Source organism: Colius striatus, chromosome 2 (assembly GCF_028858725.1).
Source record: "Colius striatus isolate bColStr4 chromosome 2, bColStr4.1.hap1, whole genome shotgun sequence".
Lineage (NCBI taxonomy): Eukaryota > Metazoa > Chordata > Aves > Coliiformes > Coliidae > Colius > Colius striatus.
The window spans coordinates 109746289-109772392 of record NC_084760.1 but is presented as its reverse complement, the minus strand read 5'-3'; the positions used below and the strand labels follow the sequence as shown (position 1 = coordinate 109772392).

The 26104-nt window shown below is 42.7% G+C and overlaps 1 protein-coding gene across 4 annotated transcripts in view; it reads right to left on the bottom strand.

Annotated features, from left to right (window-relative positions):
* Positions 1 to 26104, bottom strand: part of PLAGL1 (PLAG1 like zinc finger 1) — a 51493-nt gene that overhangs the window by 9948 nt on the left and 15441 nt on the right. For 2 of the 4 annotated variants that reach the window (XM_061989044.1, XM_061989045.1), the window contains exons 2-5: positions 20346 to 20388; positions 4695 to 4850; positions 3526 to 3638; positions 1128 to 1277 (exon numbers count right to left, since the gene is read on the bottom strand). In XM_061989044.1, coding sequence (XP_061845028.1) covers positions 1128 to 1277; positions 3526 to 3638; positions 4695 to 4850; positions 20346 to 20364 — 438 coding nt within the window. In that variant the 5' untranslated portion in view covers positions 20365 to 20388. The remainder of the gene's footprint in view (positions 1 to 1127; positions 1278 to 3525; positions 3639 to 4694; positions 4851 to 20345; positions 20389 to 26104) is intronic. The other 2 variants (XM_061989047.1, XM_061989046.1) reach the window with 2 other exon arrangements.

Genomic DNA, 26104 nt, shown 5'->3' with positions numbered 1-26104 from the left:
TCTCAAATGGCATGGGCTGTATCAGAATACGAAACACAGTCTAAACAATGTCTCAGATAAGCATATGTTCTTCTACATTTATTTTTGGCTTTGAAAATACTTATTTTTAAGTTAATCCAAGAGCAACTATGCTTCATATTGTTACAAAAGACTTTGAAGGTGTCAAATGTTATCACTGTTGGCCTATTCTGACATCATCACTGTGTGGTAAATACTTTTCTCACCGTGCAGGTGGAGAAATGAAAGTGCACAAAAGTAAACACTACTGTTCCACACAAACGTGGCCAATCTTGGAAATGAAACTGAAATGCTGGCTTTTAATCCCATAGTAACTTCTTTTGACCAATAGTCTCTCTTTTTGACCAATAGTCTTATGTTGCTCATGATGATGTAAAAGCATTACCTTAAGACTAAAAATGGAAAACAACAGATATTCAACATACAGACTTCAGCCTACAAAAGGACAGGTTCTGATTAAAGCACAGTTTGCCTGAGAAAGTGGCCCAAACAATGAAAAACAAGACTCTGTGTTCCAGTGTCATTTATAAATATTGAGCACTTTGTTCTCTCTCCTCAGATGAAGATGCAGCCCAGAATTGCTCACATAAACTGATAATTTCATGGCAACATTGCAGTATTGTAAATTCTGCAGTTAAGACTTCATATTTAGTGAGCATGGAAAACAGCATGCAAAGATTCTGCTTAGCACCCTGTTCCTGAGCAGCTGGTGTATAAGCACCTCAGAATACACATGTCTGAAAACGTAAAACAGGAAAGGAAGGTGTTTATTCTCTCCAGGATGGAGTATTGATGAATGTAACAATGCTAGATAACCTCACTGCCTACCTATCTAGCACTGAAGAGCTTTACAACATTCACATTTGAACACCACCACTGTGGAAGGGTATTTCTGTTTCCTTCTCCTCAGTTTCTCCACTACCCACAGCAGCAAGTACACACCACCTTTTACTGGAAAAACCCGTATGCTGCTTGCCTTGCTAAGGATGAATAAAGATCCAGCTGGCAGAATATAATCAATCTTTCATCTGTAAAAGGGTTAGCCTTTCAGAACCTTTGCCTGTAAATTGCCATTTGGATGACAGGTGAAGCCATGTGGCTTTAACTACCTTAACAGTTGTGAAGTAGACTTCTCCGCAGTGCTGATAAGCCACAAGGGTCTGTTCTTCTTGGTTCCGGGCCAGCCGCACAAACATCATCCAGTTTCCACAGTCTTCATTGGGAGTGTCCAGAAAGTACTTCCCTCCATCTTTCAACACCTGAAACAAAGCAGGAGGACGTGAGAAAAACAACCCCATAATTAAAACCAAGTCCCGTACTGGCTATCGTTTTTTCACCCTGTCTTGGTCACGTTTCTCTGAAACTGTGGCTATTTTGAAACAGATCATTCTTAAGAGAACACTGAGTGCAAAAGAAAGCAAAGAATCAATACCTGCCGAGGCACTCAGCTACTAAAATAACTGTAAGCCTTTGTATGTATTTCCAGTTTAGATTTCATCATTTTTATGTTATATAAAGATAATATTAAGAACTAAGTGCAGGCAGGTAGAAAGATAAGCTTTGTGCCTTAATGTACTTCCTGAGTACTTGATAATCTCAGACTTCAGTGCTATATTAATGCTACATTTTGCAAGGTACAATTGTGTAACTTGTGTAATAAGTCCAGAGAGGTAACATACAATATAATGGCCTTTTAACAGTCTTCTCTTTCTCCCCTTAACAATGCAAAACTAAATACAAACGAACAACTGTGCCAGAAAGATCTCTTTGTGTGACCTCATGCTTCCCAGATTCTTTTCCAAGGGAATGCCTCTACAAGACAAATGCTCAGGGTCTTGTACAAGACAGTCACTTTTCTGCATTACACTCTCAAACACAGACAACTGAAGCTGTGCAACAGATGTCAGCACAGCATTATCTGTTCTACTAACCGTGTAAGTGAGCAAGTAATTGCAAAAAAAAAAGTTGCATGGCCATTCCATCTGGGAACTATTTCATCTTCGTTCATCACAGTTCCTATGAAAACATCTGTCTGTCGGACAAGTTTGGTCACATACTCAGAACGCTGCTAGGAAGAAGTCAAAGCAGCTACTGCTATCCCCTAGGAAACCTGGGGCTCCAGCCTCCCCTAGTGAAGAAACAGTCGATTCATCAGCCAGAGCTGTGCTTATCTCTGTATACTTTTAAGCACACAGTGGATGCTGATAGAGGACAGGGTGTGGTTTACAATAGCTTGGTAAAGAGGAAGGAACCGGGTGCTTAGCTCATCCACGTTTGCAAGCTTGTTAGAGAAGCACGTTTTCTACATTTGCAAGAATTACAGTGTCTCATGAAAAATATGGAAGCAATCTAGTTATGGAGAAGAACAAGTCCTCTCTGGTGTCAACCTGCCACGAAAATCCCACACATGGACAGTGTTACTTTCCTGGCAGACCACTCACATGACTTCCATGAGCAAATTAAATGTGCAGCAGTTACTGAATCTATTACTTTTGCCCTCAAACAAAATGACAGAAGTATCTGTGTCTGTGTCTTTCTCCACAACACAGACTGTTTTTGCAGTCCCCAGGTTCTGGAGAAAGTTCAAATGAAGATATAAAAGCATGTCACAGGACAGCTGCTGCTGGTCCCTCTCTCCTAGGAGGTGAAGGGTCTTGACATGAAATGCAGACTCTGGCAAAATCATGACCTGTTGGGAAGTCCTGACAGAGGCTGTGCCTTGACCACAGACTGGCTGAATTGCAGAAGTGTGTCCAGGCATGACCCTTGCACCAAAATGCAAAGACCAGGACATAGAGGATTACTATCAACTAAAACTTCCGAGGAATTCCTGGGGGAAAGGATGTGCATGGAGATACGTCTGGGCTGGTCTAGTCCTGAGAGGCTGGTACTTGTCCTGGACCAAGTACAAACAATAGTGTGACAGTCCAGTTGAGATGATGAGTATCTGCACATGCAGCAAAGGATGGTACCAGCCCTAAATAACAATCAGACTGAAAAAACAGAGCTAGTTATCTGTCAAAGTTTAGACATAATCACGTCATTAAGAAGTGTTTCTCCATCCCTGCAATGTTCCTCTCTACTTAGCAGATGCCTTAGTGCGTGTTCCTGCTGCTATTGCTAACTCAGTGCACAAACTTAACCCTCCCCATGATTTGTGTTAAAGCACAAATCTTTCTGGTTTGTCTGGGAACTGGATACTTTCAGTAGCTGTGCTCTGTGAAAAGTTTATCAGGAGCTGTTAGACTGATAGGTAAATCACCCTGGTAGCGGTAAAACTAGAAAGCAGGAAAAGCAAACTTCTAGAGAATACAACATAAAGGAACATTTTGGTACCTCAAGGTTATGCTGTGCTGTCTAATAATGTGATTTACATTGACACATACCAATCAGAAGTACAATTAATTAATTAGGTCAGATGACAAGTCAACTGGTTGAAATACATAAACACACAAGAACTGTTAAAGACATGCACATACACTTCACAGTAAGTCACTGGGTTTTTACCTGCAGGACTAGCCTGCTCTCATCATAGCGGGTCAGTTTTGTAGACAGTTGACCAACGTAAGGACCAAACTGTGTCCTCTTCTGTATTACTTTCTTTGCAAATACCCCAAGGACTGTGAATAAAAAAAGACCGGTCTAATATTAATATACACATCACAAACTCTTCCTTGTATATCTACAGCTGTGGAAACGGAGATAAACACAATAGTGCTGAACACATGAATTCTTCTTCTGGACAAATAAACCCAGGTAAACTATTCTAAAAAGCACATAAATATGAACAGAGGGGTTTTTTTTTTAAGAGGGTATTACACTGAATACAAAAGTGCCTAAAATCCATGACAGGACATTAAACTGGGTATGCCAATGTGCTGGTACTCTTCAATCTACAAGGTGATGTTATTGTAGCGCTGTTTGTTGGCATCATTTACAAGGTTGTCCTCTCTCCATATGAGCAGAGAGAATCCATTAAAAACATGACATTAACCATCTTAATCATTCTAGTCATTCCCCTGCCTAATACCAGTGGTGCAACACAACAGACATCTTCTCATTCTCCTTCTGAAACGCAATCTAGGGAGGACTACTTTTACACAAGCAGCTGTGGAAAATGTGCGCACTAAGGATGTCATTCCCTCGTTCAAGTTTAGGCATCCAAACTGCTCTGCGCTCAGAAGAAAACAACAGCCTCTCTATAATATGAAGGTGATGCAGAAGGTAAATTAACGCCCTGCACTCTTTAGAGTTTGGAAGGGGTGGAGGAGGGATGTTATTTACCATTTTGTTTCTGACTTCTTATTGAATACTCTCCTGTTTTGCACGCTTGGGGAAAAGAAAAAATGACATAACAGCGCATGGCTGTTACTATTAGATACAAATTCAACATTCATTAAACTCGTATTGACTGAGCAGAGCTGACTGCTCACAGCTAAATGTCACACCAGCTCTGGCTAATGTCTTGCCATCAGTCTGTGCATCGAAGTTAATAGAAATCAGACATAAAAAGCGGTAGCTGAATGTGAACTTTAGTTGCGCTTGGCTGAAAATAAAGTAGTCTTCATACTGCTAAAACCCAGTGATTACGCTTTCAGTTATTCATGAAAACAAGACAGCATTAGTACTTTTGCCTCTTCTTTCTCAAATGTGGGAAAAAGAGCTAAAATACTTACTCTGCTCGTTTCCAGCTCGCAGCTCCAACACTCGCAAAGTGAGGTAGTGAGGTAGGGTGAGACGGGCTCGGCTAGGAATGACCCTATCTTTAGCCCTGATGAGTGGTCCGTGGAGCTTGCATTCTCCTATAAGGCTTTTACCGCAATCCTCACACCCTACAAATCCAGAAAAAGGGAACCTGTTACTAAAAATGACATACTGCTCTCCCATTGTCTCTTCTAATTTTGTCACCTTGAGAACACATCTTCAATTACCAACACTTTTCTTCCCACTGCAGTTCTACATTAGGTAGTGAAAAGATTATCTGCAAGTGAAACTGAACTAGTAAGACTGAAGCGACACCCTCAGTTTGTGCATTCTCCCGTGAGAATTGGTGGGTCCTGATCTCCAACGATCTATCTATACACAACACGTTCATTTCAAGGTGTTGCAAAAACCACGCCTTTGAAGACCAGGATGGCAGCATGCACACCTATCAACCAAGGTATATAGAAATGAGCTGAGCAAGGTTGCTAGTGATAACCAAGGTCGTTTGCACAGACCCAAGGACTGCAAGAAAGATCACTGTGACTTTGTGAGCCTGCACGGACCGTTCTCAGTAGAAGACAAGACCCTCGGTGTGCCATAAAAAAAATGAGCATGATGGGTCTTACAGCCACAACTCAATTGACAATCACACAAGGGCAGCCTTCCTGCAGACTGTGCTGCCTACGGAAGTAGGCAAAATAGACATGCTGCATCTCCCAGTCATCAGTTTACGATAACGACACCTGCAGGCTGAACACATGAACCATCCAGAGAAGTCATTAATGGAAAATACATGTCTGCAAACTGACTTTCCCCTGGCATAGTGAAATATTTTTGGTTCAGTGTAGCTTGAAACTCGTTGCCAGGGAAACTCCCACGGAGCAGCGACACAACTGAGCAATGGGACTCCCCCACAGAAGGTCACCCTGGCACCGGTGTCACACAGGGAGATGGGAAAAAGAGGACTTCTTGCACAAAACCTTTTTATAGGCAGTAGAAACCAAACCAGCAAGCCAACAAGGCTTTACAACTGAGTTAAAAGGAAAAGCTGATATTGGTCATCCATGACTACCTCGTTTTGTTTTACTTCTAAAAACTCTGCTTCTCAAGTCTATTCAGTAAGTGACAATAAGGAGCAGAGGAGGGGAGTCAGAATAGCTGAGAGAGTCCAAAGGAGCCATGGGACACTGCAGCAGAGACTGGGACAGGAGAGGTGAGGCTTCACCACCAAGAGGGACTACCAGCAAAGAGAGCTCAACAGAAGCGTGAGGGCTCAGGAGATATCACCTGGAGAGACATCGGAAATGGCCTTTGGGGAAGGACAGTAGCACCTTAAATGCCATATTCAGAGTAGCTTGAAAAGGCTTCAGTTTGTAAACACAAAATTACACATCTCTAGAGTCTGGTCCTGAATCTCCCCAAATAAGTCTGAAGTGTTTCTATGGAGTTCTTTGGGCTCTCCATCAACTCTAAACGAAGAGGTAGACTTGCATGTTGGTCAGGTTGCAGGCACTGCAAGTAGGCCATATTTTTCAATGATTTGGGGACCATGTAATAACTTTGTTTTGCCACAGCTCCCAGATTGCACATCTGCACTAGGAATACTTGGAATACATGCTTTTTTTCTTTCCCACTAGTACTACAGATAAAGAACGTGTTACTCTACAGACATAATGGGAGGTTGGGACATCCCTTTTTTCTATAGTAGCTAGCAACAGGACAAGGAGTAATGGGATGAAGCTGGAACACAAAAGTTCCACTTAAACATAAGAAAAAACTATTTTACTGTGAGGGTGAGGGAGCCCTGGCACAGGCTGCCCAGAAGGGTTGTGGAGTCTCCTTCCTTGGAGGTCTTCAAGACCTGCCTGGACGTGTTCCTATGTGACCTGATCTAGGTGAACCTGCTTCTGCAGGGGGGTTGGACTAGATGATCTCTGGAGGTCCCTTCCAACCCTACCATTCTATGATTTTATGATGACTTGCAATGTACAAAAAAAATCACTAATACAGTTGCAAGGCAGATTTTTCTCATTATGTGTTGTTTTACGTACTTGAAAGCCCATTACAACTAGACTGCAAGGCAAAAAAAAATCTTGGCCATTTAACTTAGTTGGCTTTTAAATAAATTCCCAACAATCTGTGTCTCCTTCCGAGGACAACAAAATGGTGAGGGCTTCCTGAGCTTACCTAGAATAATAGCGACTTTGTCTCAAGTCAAACAGCTCCTGCTTGGAGAATCGTATGCAAACTGCCAAAAAACATTACCAAAAGCAAAATGGAGACAAAGAACCACTGTCAGAGGGAGGAGGTATCTAATCGTAAAGTACACGACCTTATCAATCCCTGCCATGCCTCTGTGATTCATCACCACCGAGCTCCTGAGCAAACCTTCCAGCTGCCTCAGGGCAGTGCCCACCGCAGAGGCCCCAGGGTGGGCAGTTCACTGGAAGGCTGGAAAGGGAAAGCAGGGAAAAAGGGTCTCCTTTGAACTGGTCTCCAAATTCAGCACTAACTCCTCATTAGCAAACCTGCTGCAGTCCTCCGGATCCAAGGCCTAAGGTCTGAAACCATTCATGCGGTGTGTGGGTGCTGGGCAGGCATTCCTCCAAAATCAGGGACCGCTTTGTATCCAAACGGGTGTCGAGCATGCCACCAAGGTTAGGGGCCCCAGAGACAGCTCCCTGGCTGGCACAACTAACCAGCATGAGGAATGAAGCCATTAGCTAGCAGTGAATGAAATTGCCTGCTTGTATCGTGCTAGTTTTAGCATTGATAGTATGGCTTGGGATTCTGACCTGGCATCGCTGCGTGAGACCGTGGAACACCCAGAGCTGCCCAAGGCTTGTTCTAAGATTTTCTATGTTTCGTTACATGGGATATGAAGGTAACTAAATTGCTTATTTAACAGTCATCTTGGATTTACACTCACTACACAATACTTCTGATGCCACAGCAGTATGTTAGTACCCTGACTCTGAATTTATTGCACATTAAAAAATGTCAGGTGTACCAGAAGCACAGGACTGGACCACTGTAAATGTAACAACTTTAGGGACCACCCTGGGGAACTGGGGTCTTTGTAATTCCTTCCCCCTCAAACTAACAGTGCAAAACTGTCAAGATCAATTTCTTCCTCAGAGCCAATTACAGACCAAGACACAATTCCTTTGTATTTCAATGCTAAATTAGAGATGCTGTTGGCCAAGGAATGTGTGCACTATCATAGCTGCAGCATGGCACCCATTTGCAAAGCTCACCTGGATTTTATGTCCCCTTTTAACCTGGCTGCTGAAGCAGAATGTAATTTTCTCAACAACAGTCTCAGAACACACTCTAGCCCTTCTGAAATACGGAGCATTCAGCCGTGGAAACACAACACATACTTTGTTGTACTAGCAATAGGAATGAAATACACTGGGTTAGAAAAATCACTTTCTGGGAAAAAGATTTTTTTTCCTACTTTTTGTTAGGCACTTTAGTACCTCACTTGATGCTTTTACAGTTTCCCTGTTCCCTTAAACTGTATTTACACAAACAAAATGAATGGATTTGATGTCACATTTACAAGAAGACTTGATAATGTGCAAGCATTACGGGAAAACGGCTTCCTTTCCTCTGCTTTGCCATGATTTATATGAGCAGGCAACAAAAATAAATAAACAAGATTCACACAGGAGTTGCAAGCTGTTAAAAACCACATCATGTCATTTACAGCACTTCAAAGCAGCAGCGCTGTACTATCCCCTCGAGGATATTTCTTCTCCCTCTATGTTTTTGCAATGATTCCAAAAAAATTCCAAATAATGCCTTTTTTTGTCTATCTGTAGATAAAACTACACAAGCTACTAGATCTTGCAGCTGGTAAGATTTTCATTGTGCAGAACCCTGCTGCAGCAGTGGGAAGGCACACGTACAGAAGAGCCCAACATGAGCACAGGTGTGGATTCCAACCAGGTCGCGGGTGTGCAGCCACCACCTTATCACACAGATGAGGTGCTCATGCCCTGCAACTGCCACTGGACAGGCTAAGAGGAAGGTATAGCTCCCGTCTGCCCTCAGCTTGGTACCCCTGCACCTGGGTGCAGCTATTCCCACGTCTGTCCAGCCATTGGGAGGCATGGTGGGGCAGCTGTGGCTTTCCCTTGCTCTTTAGGTCACCGTAAAAATGACGCTTGCTGCCTGCAGGATGCACTCCCAGCCCTGCTTCCAGGGAGGAGAACGGGCTCACCTGTACCATCCTTACCATGCCGGTGCTTCCCCCCAGTGCGGGTCTAGGTCTAGGTGACAGGTCTTCTTTGCTGCAGACTACAGCCTGGCCACCTTGCAGCCAGTTTGCCTCGTCCCCTAGATGGCTCTGGAGCCAGCCACACTGCATGAGGACAAGCTCCTGCGGCCAGTAGTAGCCAAGCTAGTGTGACAGCTCAGGCTAGCTGGACTCGAGCACAGCCAACAACCTTTGGGGTTTCCAAACCAGCAGCTCTGTTGAGCACTGTGCCACCCCCAGAGGCAGAAGCCCAGCCTCAGGGAGAGCTCATTAGCATGGGCAAGGAGCCACAGGCTGCGGTTACACAAAGTCCGCTGCAGAGATAACAGGAGCTATACATAGCCATACTAGGAAATGCAATCGCAGTTGACATACCACCAGCTCCTGGGCCAATCACCGTCAGAACATCACTTTTTAAAACCAGTTTGCTAAAACCTAGATTTCCAACAAGGCAGATCCTTCCTGCCTTTTCTCCAGCCTCTACTTCCAAGCGACGCTTTACAGTACCTGAATACTTCGGTGACCCACAAGATGACCACGGGACGATTTACCTGCCCTGTGGAGGCAGAGGTAAATGGTTCCTTTTACAAGTCCACTCTGAGCAAAGACACCCCAGGAGAAGCGATGGTCGGCCCGGCGGCGCTCGACATTTGCTGTGCTGTTCTGCAGCACCAGAGTTAGCTCCCGCACGCAGAGGGAACAAAGATCAGTGTACACAGCAGCCCAAATCCTACCCTAATTACGATCATGAGATTTGCATGGCAAACAACGGCAATTTATCCCAGAGTAAAACCCCACGGCCTGCCGTTAGCCTCCTTCAGCTTTCACACAGAGGGACGCTGCAAAAATACCTTGTGGACATGTTCTGTCTAAGATACACTGCCCCTGCAGTATGCCTGCCTTGGTTCTTCTTACACAGGGGTACGTGAGCTTTCCCTGCCCTGTAGTTTGTTTTGCGGCGCTCCTTGCCAGAAAAGCTTGAAAACCTCATTGTACAATGTAATTTGTTTGGCAAAAAATTCAAAGTACTCGATCAGCAAACAGTTAAGCCCAAGTTATTTTCCCATTATAGTTGTTCACTGACACACACTTCCTCTGAAAACATCATTTATGAAAGAAGCCTTACATGTCCTAAATTTCTGTGTAAAGTATATTTACAAAGGAGATCAAGCTCTTCACTGATCAATGACTCATCCTATTTATAGTAAAATGTTAAAATCACAGAATGGTAGAGGTTGGAAGGAACCTTTAGAGATCATTAGTCCAACTCCCCTGATATCAAAGCAGGTCCCACCTAGATCAGGTCACACAGAAACACATCCAGGCGGGTTTTGAAAACCTCCAGAAAAGGAGACTCCACACCCTCCCTGGACAGCTTGTGCCAGGGCTCCATCACCTGAACGGGAAAGGAGTTTTGCCTTAAGTAAGTGTAACTTTTTGTGTTCCAGAATTACCTGAATTCAGAATATTTTTATTCAAATCCCATTGACACTGATATTTTGTCACACTAAATTTTCTACTGACCGATCTTCACTTTTTAACTCTAACTACTGAATCCTAGTGAACATTTTTCTCAACATCTCCTTTTCACGTCTCTTATCTCATACAACAAAACCTGTTATTAACAGAGAGTGACAACTGCTCAGCTCTGCATAGGAAAAAAAAAAAAGAACCAAGTTGGGAAACCAGACTCTGAGCTGACTTTGCAACTGTAAGTGCTCACCTGAGCAAAGATCAAAAACTTGCGTGTTCATTCACCACGAAGCATATTATTTAGGAAACAGGCACTGAGGTATTGTATTTTCCCACACCCAAAATGACACCCCCTCTAAAAAGAAGGGGGAGGGGAAATTTGCTCAGAAGTGTTTGAAAGGGATACTTTCAGTAGACTTGAAACAGAGAATTCCCACATCACTGACACACAGAGACCCTTGAAGCCTCACAGTCTCTACCAGGTGAGGGGACCAGAGCACCTGAGATGTTGGTGGAGGGGGAGGAAGATTCCTGGTCCTGTGCAGGGGTGAGCAGCACCCTGAGAGTAAACATCCTCTTCTAGGGCCCTCTATCCTTAGGGACGAGAATAGTAGGTGGTTTGCAAACATCCCAGCAATTATTCCCAACATTAAACATATTCATAGGAACACGACGTCACTCCACTAAAACACAAAACTTAAAAACTTAAGTTACTATAGTTGGAGACAGAACAAGAAATAAACCAGCAAACTCCTGCTGCCCCAAACATTCAGTCAGAACAGCTAATTCCTTAAAACTTAGACCCAGCACTGCAGGTAAGCCCAGCCTTTGGGCATCTGATTCAGATGCCGATCTGAAGTGCCGCTTCTTTCACCTCACCTCCATTCTCCTCATGCCCCTCCTCACCTGTGTTCCCAATAGGAAAGACGATTTGAAGGGAAGGTACATCCTTGGGTCTCCAGGAGCTGGAGATCACCCGTCAAGGCACCTACTTCACTCCTGCCTCAAAGCAGTATGATCCTGTCCAGCACAGCTGGGCAGTTCTTAAGGAAGGATGCCTCTAGAAGGGAGGCTCAGCACTTACCTCACTGAAAAGAAATCTTCTAACACGAAGCACGCATGCATTTTCCTGGCAGACACGAGTTCCAGTATGTAAGCTCTCTAGAACTCCAAAACTATTTGTTACACAAACATATAAAAGATAACAACAGCTATGATTCATTACTAGTTCCTAATAGGAAGTAATTATGATGTCAAGCACATCTGGGAACAGTAAGTTTTTTGCTTGGTGACCATTAAATAGTACAACAGGCATAGACGGAGGGAATTGAACCGGCTTCCCTTAAAAAGTCATCTTCCAACCAATCCCACTGAGGCTTTTTACTGTGCTCCTTCTGCCCAGTGAATCTTAGGAGTAAAACAATTACAGAAGTCCCAAGGAGCACAGCTAGGCTGTGAAATTCGGCAATGCGACTGCACACAGCAGATTTGGCAGGTTCCCATGAAGCCTGCGCAGCAGAAAGATACCTGTGCTCTGCTGTGCTGTGTCTTGAACTTCACAGCTAGGAGGGAAAAGATCAAAAAGTTACCCTCACTGTTTGAACACCCAAAAGGGCAGTAACTTACAGGACTTTCCTGCAAACATAAAGGAAAAAAAAACCCAACCAAACCCAAACTAACAAACCAAACAGCAGGGGAAGTATACAGATGAGTTTATCAAGTTTAACTTCACTCTGCGGTCTGAGCAACTGGTTTATCAAAGTTCTTTGTAGGTTCATTCATCTAGAAATTACCTGATATCAAAGCATTGATTGATGGATTGATTGAAAGCTAATTAAAAAACTAATAACATTTTCCGGGTTATTCTTGGGATTAAAATGCACGTGTACCATTTCTGGTACGTCGCATGGTGTTTGCTTGCTATCAGAACCCACATACACAACAAGCACAGTTCAAGCAAAGTCACCTCCCATTGTTTACATGTAATAGCTTCTAATCAGCATGAACAAAGAGACTTCTCTCATTGCTAAAAGCTGAGTACATTTCAAACAACCTAACTGAAAAATGCAATTGGATTTTTCAGGGTTGGGTTTTTTACCTTCTCTCCCTCTCCCTACACTGGCTCATCATGAAGTCATATAAAATTAGCTCCAGAAACAGGGAAGGAAGTTAATGGCAAATTCACAGAAATAATTATCATTTTTTAAGAGAAACATCCCTGGTTGGCATAGTCTGGTCCTACAAAATACCCAGCAAAAGCTTCCTCAAAGCCAAATCTTCCTGTTGCACTCTGCCCGTCTGCCCCTGCAGCCAGCAGCAGCTGGTCCTGGTGCAAGGCTGTGGCTCCTTGGTTGAGACACCTTCCTGCTTTAGGTCTCCACTAGCACTGTCCAAACTGCACTGCTTCCATGCTGCAGACAGCAAAACTAAAATCCCTCTGTTCACGGAAATACATAGAGTCATCAAGAGAGTCATACTCAAACTGCCTCCCAGGTCACATGTTGGATGCCTTAATCTACATCTCCCATAGCACAAGTTTTACCTTCCATGGGAAAAGTAGCTTTTATTGGTCTCAAGCACTTTTCTTTTGGGGAGATTTTTGGCAGGCTGGTTGATTTATTTCAGTGTCAGACCTTTCAGTGGATAATGTTAATGGTACTGCTGCAATTTAACATAGGCACCAGAATCTTTAGTTTTGCTATGTTCTAGAGGAAAAAAAAAAACCCATCCAAGCACCTATACATTTCTAAATGTATGTATATGTGTATACAACTGCATATGCATGCAGCCACACACACCATTATCAAGTACATTAATACAGCTGATAATTTTATTCATGGCAGGTCAACACCACAGTTTCAATTGTGATAAATGAAGTACAGTAATTCTAATGACTAATGCTAATTAGTTGAAGTATTTCCAACCCTTACAACATTCCCTTAAAAGGGAACCTTAGATTGGGTCTCTTTCTCCTTCACTGAACACGGTTGTTACTGTCCAGATGTTATCTGGAGGAGACTGTTAGAGGGCTTGGTGACCAAAGCCACCCCTCCTTAGGAAACCAGCCCAAATAAATTCCTGCTCTCCAACTTGTGATGCAACTTTCAACATGGACTTGCTGGAACTTTCACAGCAAAGATGCTAGCCCAGTTGCTTACTGGTAGAAAGAACCAGACAGGAAGACATGCTGTGGGGAAAGGAAATATGAGTTTACTGTAGGATGCAATGAGGAACCCTGACATGACAGAGTGAAGAGATGCTGTACTTATCCTAAAGCTGGAGAATTTGAGGTCTTTAGAGGCAATTCGAACTAAATGGAGCAAGCTACAGCTACTGGGAATAAGAGTCCAGTGTGAAAATGCTGAGGTCTACTTCTGCAGGTAGAAGTCTGTGCACTCAGTTCTACTGATAGCCCATGTGGAGAAGTGAATACACAGGCACTTAGGACTACTAGAGGCCAAGACCTTGGAGGGTCAATCCTGAAAGAACATTTCAATCTACATTACATTCAGTAGAAATTAAGTTTGAATAAAACTGGAAAATCAGTTAACTTTCTCAGTGAACTGTCCAAACCTCCTACTGGTATTCCAATTCACTCAAGAGTACAACAGAAAAAAAAGAGTTGTGGGGTTTTCATTTTGTTGGGTTTGTTTTGTTTTGTTTTTTACCAATAAATTCTCAAGCACATATTTAAAATACTGAAGTGTAGGAGTTTTCTTTCAAAAGTATTAGTTTTTGTAAATGAAAGGTTATTAACAGCTTTAGTTCTTACCGTGCATCATCTTCATAACAGAGGACTCAGCCAAAACTTCTGTTACTTGCCTAATTTCCAACACAAAAAGAATGCTTGATTCCCAGCTTCCCTGGGAAACAAAACAGGTAGGAAGACTCTCATCCTCAGTCTTTATGATCCTGTTAAATGATTCTCCTCTTTCAAGGAATAAAGTGGTTTCTTTCAAACAAAGCAACACAAGCATTGGGAAGCTCTGCAGCCAAACAGACACAAAAATGTACTTCTGTGAAGAAATATACAGGTGCAAGTGTTGTATCTGTGTTTCTATTTAGTTTCTGACTTTTCCCTGAGATTTAACATATATTTTTTTTTTCTACTTTAAAGACTTTAGATGGGAACTGTGATTATCTAACTTCTTGAGTGATACTGTACAAAAGAAATTATGTTCAACTGAGCTTCTTTAACAGAGTGATTAAGAAGGATAGTAACATTCACAGCAACAGATTGGACAGCAGTATAGCAGATTTTCCTTACATTAAGTTGTCTCCTCAGGCATAAGGACAGCCTTGAGTCTACTTTTCCAGAACAGAGAATTACAAGGTATGTGATTATAGAGTATTATTGGAGAATTATGTCTGAGAGTTGCAAAATTTTGTGGCAGATTTTTTTTTCTGCAGATGAAGCACTCTAAACTCAGATTGTAATGTAACTCCATAAAGCCCTATTTATTTTACCATTAACAGTCATCTCAATTGGAGATTAAATAAAATCCAAAAACATTTTTCTACATTTCTGATCAATTTGTAGTTCCTTTAAACTACCTCCAAAAGTCATTAAAACCATGGTAGTCTCTTTCTAGAATCTAAAAAGCAACCTCACAAAGCAAAATTGCAAAGAATTGGTTCCTGTTTTCATACTTTCCTAGCTCAAAGAACAAGATCAACAGATGGTAAAGGCATCACCTTGGGGGAAATGCATCATTCCTCAGATATATATTTGTATAACCCTGGTCAGTTAACAGGCAAATTTACTTAAGAGCTGCATGTGACCACAGATCCCACTTTGTATTTGGTATATCTTACTCCACTGGTTGGAAATAAATTATTTTGTACTCCTTCCACTTTGATACTGCAATAGGTCAAAACGATATTCATATCTTATAAAGATCCTTGGTGTTAGAGCCAAAGGGACAAAACACACCCATGCACTTCCCTACACACATCTGGCTAAGCATCTTCTATTCCAGTAAGTTAAACATAACACATGCTGCCATGCCTTATTGCCCAAGTAACAGAGAACAAATGCCACTTTCTGTGTCACACATGAATCATCTGCTTTCCTCTCCATTATACTAACTAAAAAAACTCTGATCAACCGAGCTCTCCGCGATCGGAATTCTCTCCTATTTATACCTTTACAACCACACAGAAACTCACCAGTCAACACACTTTCATAATACATCTAGATTACAACATTAAAATGATATACAAATGTATTTCCTTTCCAGCTTAAATGTTAACCTTAAATTAGCTTTAGCTATGAACTTTAGCTTTTCCGATTGTCTATCATGTATAAATACATTTAAGTGAGGTAAAAAAATACGCTGGATACATTAATAAAAACAATGACAGCAAAGCCCACAAACACCAATAACAGCCTGCTTGAACTCAGCACTTTTATGTCTTTGTCACAATCATAAATGCATTTGCTTCTTTTGCTTTTCCCTCTGAAAATCTTGGACACGTAAAGGCAGAAGCCACAAGCAAAAACACTGACGCTCTACAGTTAGGGAATGTATTTTCCTTCTCAGCATCACAAAGCAGACTGAAGAAAGCAAGTGTGCATACAAAGCCCCAGTGCTTCCAAGAGAAACAGATAAGTTATCTGCTGCAGAGAAGAGCAAAATGAGAGAAATCCAGTAGGATTACTAGCTCAAAGTCGCTCCAAGAAAAAGACAGACAAGGAACACAAACTACTCTGATAAAACATGAAACTTCCCAAGAACTTACCCTGAAATTAGCAGACTACTCAAGAGTTTTCAAACAACTGCACACATACACAGACGCTTTTATTCAGGTTTGCAACACAAACCCGGTAGTTCCTACTGCCATGTAAGAACAAGGCAGAATGACTGCAATTATTCTGTTTGGAGCTTGCCCTTATGTTTAAACTGACATGAGAAAAAAATGACATTACTTTTTTTTCCCTGCAGTCATAAGTGGGCCACACCTGAAAGTTGTAGCCACGTAAGCTCAGAAATCTTTCTCTTCAGTCACCACAGAAACTAATATAGAAACTGGCGATTTGTCCTCCTGTTTTCAGTAGAAAATTTACATATGAATTACACACCAAATTCCTTTGGTCTGATAAACTGTTCTGGACTTGCATGAAGAAAATACTGCTTCTTCATTATCATCCTCCTCTTGGCATTCTGTGCTGTCTATAAAAAAACCCAACAATGGTACATCTAAAACCAGAAAGTATAGTGGTAAGTCCATCTCTTGCTTGAGTATATGCATAGAAACCAAGGCTTGGAAATACATCTTTACATTCCAAGGGATTTTAGATTTCCAGATTTTCTGCCAGACAGGCATGCTTGCTAGTAACTGCCTTGTGCCTGAGCATTAATGCAGCAACTTATACCAGTCAAGAAATTATCTGATGCAATTCATCTGATTCTCAAAGACATAAAGAATTGAACACAATAGCCTACATAAATGACTGATGTTCAGGACCTGACTGCAAGACCCAAACACCAAATTATTTCCTATTACTTTTCATATTCATTAATCACCCTTAGATAAAGAACAAACGAACATACAGAGAGGCTAGATAAAGAGAGACTAGAAACAGTACAAGAGTCACTTAGGTGTTTCCCATGACAGAGTACAATTCAAACTTCTTTTTTTGCACTTGAGAACACAACTGCAAACATTTCACAACTGCGCTACACAGGGGAAATCAAAACAATCCTTACCTTATTTAAAATGCCACTTTTAATAAAAAGTCAGGCTCTGCTAGTGCAAAGTGGCAGGAACCATGCCATCCTCCTTCGGCAGGCTCTTCCAAATGCCCCTGTGTTCAACTAAGTCTAACTCCACTCTGTTTTGTTTCCCTAGGAGCACTCATTCAGCACCATGTGCTCCTTTTCAGCTGTCAATAAACAGAAGCAGTGAATTCCCCCGCTTCACAAAGCTAGTTAGGCATAGCCATTCATTTCTTCGGGAAAACAGGGCATTGATTTCAGCAAATTCCCAGGGAGCAGCTACAACAAAGAGATCAAAGACCCACCTCCTTTCCTCGACCAGCCAGGCCGAGAGGAGCAGCGATAGGTTTCCCCAAGAGTGGGCTCGAGCCTCACCGACCACCGCATGCTCCATTTACGGCCCTCGCCTTCCTACATTCCCGGGACAGCCCCCGGCGCTAACCGTGACAAACCCCTAGATTCAGGCAGCATAATATACTGCACACTAGTTCATCTAAGGAGAAAAAGAAAAACAAGCTCCAAGGGAAGTCTGCTGCTTCCCTAACTGGCTGAGCCTCAGCAGCTGCTAGACTTTCTTAAACTTCCCTTTTTTTCCCCCCAGCTTCTCCATCTAAAACAGAGAAACAGCTACCTCAAATTCATCATGCCGAAACTTCACTGGCATGTTGGTTTCTGCAGCTTATTTCCACAGGCTTGAAGACTTGCCTGCTGGAGTTTGAGGTCTAGCTGCCACAGCAATCCTTGAGTTGTGCAGTCACCACATTTTCTTTGTGCAATTTGCCTTAGACTGAAGCATCTTTTTTCCTAGGAATCTAAAGGGTTCTGTTCTGGTTTGGTTAGGTTTTTTTTTTTTTTCTTTTTAGTTATACATCTAAGCCTTCGTTAATGTGACCTGGAACAAGATTTTTCATCCTAGAATTTAACCTTGTCTTGAACCAAGCATCAGTGAAAGATGATGCTGTGGTCAGGCTTAGGTGGTTATCTACTAACTAAACAGTAAGAGCCAGAAACTGCTCCCTGGTGCTGAGACCACCTGGCATCAGCTCCACGTCTCTAAATGCTCTCAATCTCTTTCCCTTTTCCTCCACAAATGGTTTGGATACATCCAAATTCCTCACCTGGAGCAGAGCCTGATAGATGTTATTCCCAAAACACACCTTGATGTTACTTGTTAGCATAGGCCAATAATAAGCCCATGGGCTGGCTCTGTACTATTTATTTATATAGAAACAAACATAAAGATCCAGAGTTGCTTGACATCTGTACAGATCTGCCATGCTGTTCTTTAGCATTCTCCTGTGCAGTGACATTTTTTTCTGAGGCACTACCTGGTTGTCACAAACACCACATGCACCAGCTTGAACCTGGAAAGTCCCTTCAGTACTGGTACTGCCTCGAGGCTACTCACACACCTCCAAGTAAGAAGACAAATATCTGCTCCTCTAGCATGACCAAGTATCATAAGACCTGCCACAGCACAAGCAGTACTTTATGGAGAAGACCAGAAACAGATGGTAGGAATGACTGATCATTGCACAGATGATAGCTGAGGACACAAGAAAACAGAGAACTGCAGAATTAATTATCTACATTGCAAGAGACCTGTGGAGACTAGCTAAGCCTCTTGTTGAAAGCAGGTCCTTAGATTAGCATTATCCAAGGCCCTGTCAAGACATTATCTTGAATATTTCCAGTGTGGGAAATTCCACCACTTTCCAGGGCAGCCCATTCTAATGTTCAATTGATCTCATACTTGAAAACGCCTCTCACATTCAGGAGCAACTAACGTGGTCATTGCCTCTTGTTCTGTCATGGTGCATGCTTGGGGAAAGAGTGCTTCCACCTCCTTCCCAATTATCAACATTTTTGCACTGGAAGGCCATAATTAGATCCCATAGAGCCTTCTCTTCTCCATGCTGAACACACCCAACTCCTTCAAACTCCACTCAGGTGCCAACTTCTCTAACACACAAGTTATTAAGAAAAGCAAGAGAGAGGTCCTGACGTTGAGTTGATGAGAGAAAAGTGAAACTATCAGGTCATGAATTAGCTAAAACAGTCACATCAGCTTAAACATCTGAGCAGAGCTGAGAAGTCTCAAAGCAATTTTGACCCAGACCACTGTGCAGTCACTCTGCCCTCTCTCCTCTCTTTACTTTTTCACTCCTGGCAGCTGTTTCCTGTTGTATACAATACAGTCAGACATATTACATTCCTCATTTTTAGAGTTCTCCCTGTATCTAAACAGCAACTAAGTATGCCTCAAAATTGACAGCAGATAAAGCTCAAAAACCACACTATCACAAACAACTCAATCTTGAAGTACAGATATCGCCTCCACAGATAGCTGCTATCTGCCAGTAAGCTACTGATGTTTTTCATATTTATCAACAGATTACAGTTATTGACAAAAAAAGAGTTTTCTTTGTTCTTCTGGGGAAGTATTGGAGACTGATAAAATGGGTTTCTGAAATTCTTCTCTCTTATACTGCCCAGTGTGCAGCTGCACAGCCCTCAGAAGCAACGATACAAAATGGCAGCTGGGGCACTGGAGGGATTCCAGAAAAGAAAAAAGCATGTAGATCTGACTAACAAACACAGAAAGTGTGCTTAGTGCCGCAGATAACTTTGCAGAGATACTGTGGGTATCAAGGACACCTAGGCAGCAGTTTTTCGTGGTAATTAGGACAGCAAAGTGTAAGGCTATGACACTTGTATGTTCTTTGCTGTTGGAAAAGAAGGATGGATATCAGCGAGATTTGGACATGACTTGGATAATGATGCCTTGTAAACATAGGAGTTAAATTCACAAAATGATTAAAAAAAACCCCAAGCACATCACTCAGTAGTCATCTGGGATGGTACGTGCCAAAGACAGATAAAACGTTTTAGATAGAATTGCAAAGTCTCAATGCATCAGTCTGTTCTTATACATGGGCCAGATTTTTACAATTTCACTCATATTAAGTCATGCTTTACTCCAAGAATAATCCTGCTGATTATAATGGTAATATTGTTCCACAGATGTCTCAGAAGAAACGCAAATGTAAAAGCAGACTTTATCCTTAAGATAAAAGACATCAATCATGAGCACATCTGGGAATCTGATAAAGACATATGGTACCAAAAAAACATAAATCACTGTGGGATGACAGAAATGTACTTACATAGCAGGTCTGTGGACATGTTTACAGATCAGGCAAAGGAAACCTACATAAAATAAATGAGAAAGATCGATCAGTGTTCTGAACTAGTACTATTCACATTTAAACTTCATGCTAGTTATCATAAGCATAGTTTTTTAGTTCTTTAGGAACTGAGAACGTACCTAAGGAAATCTAACAAGAATTTCAATTTGTAGAGGAAAAGAGTTAATCTATTCTTTTACTCCTTAATAAATGATTCCACTTCATTTTACAGACAATGTGAACCGACAGTATTAATGTAATGTATTTTAAGTAAGGACATTTCACCCTATCCCACATCTTTATTAGCATTTATTATTAAAAAACAAATTTTCAGGTGACAAAAATCAGAGGTAATATTAACAACATATAGGACACTTTATTTTCTCTCTTGAAAGACTTCTGAAGACTTCCAGATAGATGAACTCTGTTCATCTTGCTCCCTTCCCACTCACCTGCCGGTTTTTTACTGAAATTTTACTATAAGACATAGGGGCAGAGCCTCAGTTTTCTGTAGCTGCCTGAGTAGCCTCCAATACAGTGGAATCCCAACGTGTGGATAAGGCTATCTGAAGCAACATAAATGATAAGGCACGTAATAAGGGGGTATGTGAATAATGGTATGAATCACATCAGCTCATACCATTTTGACAATTTCAGGCACTATTTAAAGGTTTATGTACATGGCTTAGGGTGAAAACTTGACTTTGATGAAGCCAACAGAATTTTGTTGCTGACTCAAATACTCAAACAGCTTCATTTCTAAAAATACCATGATGTTCAGTAAGATACTTCCAAATTAATTGGAGCTGGTTGGGAGACTGGAAGGAAGAGGAGTATGGAAGAAGGCAATAAAGATAACAGAAAAAAATGGATGGCAAGGAATACTGAGAACTGAGAAAGAAACAGACTGAAGGAGAGTAAAGAAGTGGTAAGATAATGTGAATGCAGAGCATGACGAGGCAGAGAGAAAACAGTAGTCTCTTGATAAGAACCTGCCAAGGAAGAAGTTGCGGCACTGCCAGGTTGTCCATAAATATGATGAGGAAGCTGAGATCCACCTACTTGCTGAAAACTATGACCATAAGGTAGTGTCATTTTCAAGTCTGAAAAGACTAAGGTAACACTTCTAGTGCTTCATTGTAAGCACATAAGTTGCCATCTTAGTTTTAGGATTTGCTGTTTGTCCCTGCATACAAAAGCAGCCACCCTTGAGCAGATCATCATTACTGGGCAACATAGCAAGTATGCTGATTACACTAGCAAGTTAACAATTGTTAAACATACATATTTTATGTACTCACAGACCAAGACACACAAAATTAGCAAATCAGACTTGCTATCTTCCCATATGTCTCATCACAACATAACGAAAACTCCAAGGATTTAAATTGTCTACCCCAACATAAAAGAAAATATGTAAAGAAAATGTATTTTATAGATACTCTGTACCCTGGAATTTGGAAGAGTTTAGATGTTGAAATATAAAGAGCTGCCTGGTCTTTCCTTCCCTTCAAACGTGTCTTTCAAGCCTCTGCTGCCTTCAACAAACAGAAGACAAGTACAAAGCTTTGCATTTTAAAGAGTCATTTGCAGCGGTGAGGGGTAGTTGACAGGTATACCATAGACTTTAATGAAGAAAATTCATATTTTCAACACAAACCCAAAAAGATTTCTCCCACCTTTGGGCTGCACATGTTCCCTAACATCAGTGGGATAAAACTAACAGGGAGGAGATCATCAGAGACCTTCAGCTGGGATGACACTACAAGGAAACATGCTTCAACAGCCAATGCACAAGCATCCTGTACCTTCTGAGGTGCCTTAGGACATTTGATGCTCCTACATAAGGCTGGTAGATCTAATATTGGTTATGCAGGAAAGACCAAGAGCCAGAAGCTAGGCAGGGCTACCCAGGGCATCTCAACCAGAACTAGACACTTATGCTTCAGCAAATTAATCAAGTCCTATGGTACTGCAGTTTGTCTGTTTTTACAAGGAGCCAGGCAGAGAACAGACAAGCTGCTGGTACATCACTTCTGTCTGAGATCAAGGGGGCTGCAGATGAGGCACAAACACAAATGGCAGCATATCAACTTCTCTTCTGTAACCTCTGTCCTCTGCCAAAACAGCTAACTCCAGTGAACATACAGCTTATAAACTGGCTTTTGTCTCTGACCGGGACTGTGTGTAGATGTGAGCAAGAAGCAGTAAAGGTACTGCATGCTAAAAGGACATCAATGAGTCTTCTTTCCAGGTGAAGGCAGTCATGCTGAGAGCAGGCTTTCTAAGCAGCCAGTGTCCTACCCTGACTTCCATTGGCCAGAAAATACTTTCTTTCTGTGAGGCACTTGTCTATGGTGTTAATTGCTAAGAATTTAGGCTTTGTAAAGGGAACAGAGCACTTTAATGGTATCCATATGTAACTGTACACACGCCAACCTTTGTCATCCCCAGACACAGCAGGCTACATGTTGTCACTGTCAAAGTTGTGCTATCAACTAGTAAAGACTTCATCCCTCCATTAAATTAGTAGGCAGAATGATTTAATTGTGCTGGCATCCAATCTGCAGGGCAATTACTTGGTAAACCACCACAACACAACAACCTCTCCCCTTCCACATGGTTTGTTTCAGTAGCATACCTTCATCTTCCCACATCTGATCTGTAGCAGTCTCCTGTCATTAAAGAGTCTAGCCTCAGTCCGTCCTTTCCCCATCCCCCACACAGCTGCCATCCAGCCGTGTTCCAGTGACACTGTGGTCCATGAACGCCCCAGTTAAGGTTTGGTTGAAATGTGCTGTGCTGCTACTTTGGTAGCAGAGGAGAGGGCATGGAGAAGAGGGCACATACACTAGTTTGGACAGAAGACCATATCTCTTGACATAAAGACTGTGACAGGCCAGACTCACATGAAGAACAGCAGTCCAAAGCAACACATACATCTGTGAGACGCTTCTGCTGCAATTAAAAGGCTAATCTGCTGCTGGGGTGGAGGCAGCTATCAGGAGCGTGAAGAGATTCTCCATTCACTTACTACTCAGAAGCAGCTACAAAAAACACAGAAGAAAATTTCTATTGCACAGGTTGGCTCTTCCCTCCCATCCCTATTGCTCATGCTGAGAGGGCTGCCTTCTCCTGCTGTCTGGGGCTACACCTCACTGCATTAAAGGTGCTTACCAGTACAAGCAGGTCCTCCTTGGATGTAGTCGAAGGTACAAAATTCTGCTGCAGAAGACTGGCCCCAGAGAATGAGGGCACTATGAAGAGGATAACCAAAAATCACCAAAACATTTTTCCCTACTGGCCATCAAAGCCCAAGAAACCTCATTTTTTGCCCCCTGTATTGTACTCTGATGAAGCAGCAGCAGCAACTCCATAGCGCCCAAGTCCAGCCCTGGGGGAGGGTACTGAGACCTACAGACCAGAAGGGAACACCTCAATGCAGTTGCTGCAACATAAACCACTTGCAGAACAGCAGAGCAGCAGGTGGACCAACCCCAAGAATTGCTCTTCTTCTAGCAGCAGGACAGGACATTATGTGACAGAGTGAGGATTAAGACAGTAAGGTGTATTTGCAGAGGCAAGGGAGTGTAAGCGGAACTACCAGCTTCTTCATAAGCCATGCCAGTTCTTCCCTACAGTTACCCTCAACATGGACTCAGAGCTGCCTGTCCTCCTAGCTGCAGAAAATCACTCCTAAAAATCCCTACATCAAGGTCAGCCTTTTGGTGCATGAGGGCCCCTCCTGCACAGATCAAGAGGGCTCCAGTGCATGCAGAGTTACGACAATCACTTATGCTGTGCCAATCAGGCACAGTGTCTGGAGGTTTCTGGCCACATCAGTCACTTATCAACCACAGAATCACAGAATCTTAAGGGCTAGAAGGGGCCTCAAAATAAGATCATCGAGTCCAACCCCCCTGCCAGAGCAGGATCAACTAGAGTAGGTCACACAGGAACTAGTCCAGGTGACTGGCCAGTGGCCATACTGTACTCAGTTTAACAACAGTCCCATTCACCAATTGTGTTGGGTTTGTGTGGAGCTGCTTCTCATAATGGGGGAGTGGCTGTAATGGTGGCTCCTGTATGAAGTTGCTCAAAGCTTTCCCCAGCTCTAAGTCAGACCACCTCTGGGGCCGAGCCAATTTGGCACCTCCATGATCACTTTTTGAGAAGGAGAAGCTGGAAGAAGAGGATTGGAGATGGTGGAAGGAGGGGGATGAGAGAGAAGTGACCATGCAGACCTGAAGGTCAGTGAGGGAAGAGAAGAGGAGGCGTGCTGGAGCAGACTCCACTGCATCCCATGGTGAGACAGCAGTTGTCCCCCTGTAACCCATAGAGAGGAGTGGTGGCCCTGAGACTTGCCAGCAGCTCACAGAGGAGCCCATAGCAGAGGGGAGGACTGTGCCTGGAGGGTCCATGACTCTGTTGGAGGACAGCATTGGAGCAGAACGTGCCTGGAGTTGTGCTGCTGCAGAGAAGACCTGCACTTGGAGCAGTTGGTGAGGAGGTGCAGCCCTTGGGAAGGACACATGCTTGAAAGGTTTGTTAAGGACTGTACCTCATAGGAGAGACCCTGCACTGGAGCAGGGGAAGAATGTGAGGAGTCCTCCTCCTCCGAGAAGGAAGAAGTGATAGAGACTATCTTTGAGGGACTGTCCCCCTGTGCCACTGAGGGTGGAAGAAGCAGAGATATTGGCAGCATAGAGCTGAGAATGGGAAGATGGAAGGAGTGGGGGAAGGAGATCTTGAAGTGCTGGTTGCATTTTTCTCATCATCCTACTCTAGTTTTGCTTTCTGGCCTGTTTCTAGTTGGTAGTGAATTAAATTGATCTTGTTTTCTTCCCTAAGGCAAGTAGTTGAGTCTGTTTTGCCCAGAACCATAGTTGGTGTGCAAGCCCTCCCTGCCCTTGACTCTACCCACAAAGCTCTTGGTTACCTTCTCTCTTCCCATCTCACTGGGGCCTCTGTCATCTCACCATTGGTGGTGGGTTGATCTTGAATACTGTCCTTTCTCGTCAATGAATGGGAAGAAGAGGGGGAGAGCAGTATATAGTTCCCACACATGAAAATTGCAGCCCTGAAAATTTGAGTCAAAGCCTCAGGAGGTACTTATAGGCTCTCAGGTATCAGGAAATTAGCTTATACATTTAGATTGAATAGGACTTGATGGATTAAGTATAGTAGATGGTTAACAGTTTCCAGAGAGCAAAACAGTGATTGCAGGCACATTGGATGATGAAAAGTTCAATCCTTTGTGATGGTGAAAAGTGGTTTTGTGCTGGTTGGAGAAAGTGAGGATGGGCTCTGCACTGCCTATCAAGAAGGATGATATGTTGCAGGGCACATCTGTGTATGAGCCAGGATTTTTAGGTTTTGTTTTTCTTAGTTCTTAAACCATTGCCACAAATTTGCAGATTGAGCATTTTGTATTTTAGAAGTGACTGCAGTGAGCAATCTGGGCATGCATGACTTGGGATGGATACACATTACAGTGGTGGGATTGCCCTGCATGTAACACCACAGCGTTTTCACACGGGTTCATGTGACAGAGCTCTTCTGCTGATTTGACTCTCTCTCAGCAGAGGTACATCTACCTTCCCTGGCATCATGCCCCAGAAAGCCAGAGGAAAAGCAGATACTGATGTGGGAAGAAACACAAGTGGCAACAACAGGAAAAGCTTTCCAACTGCCACACTGACACTGTGGGTGATAGCCTTATGCTTGCGTCACGATGC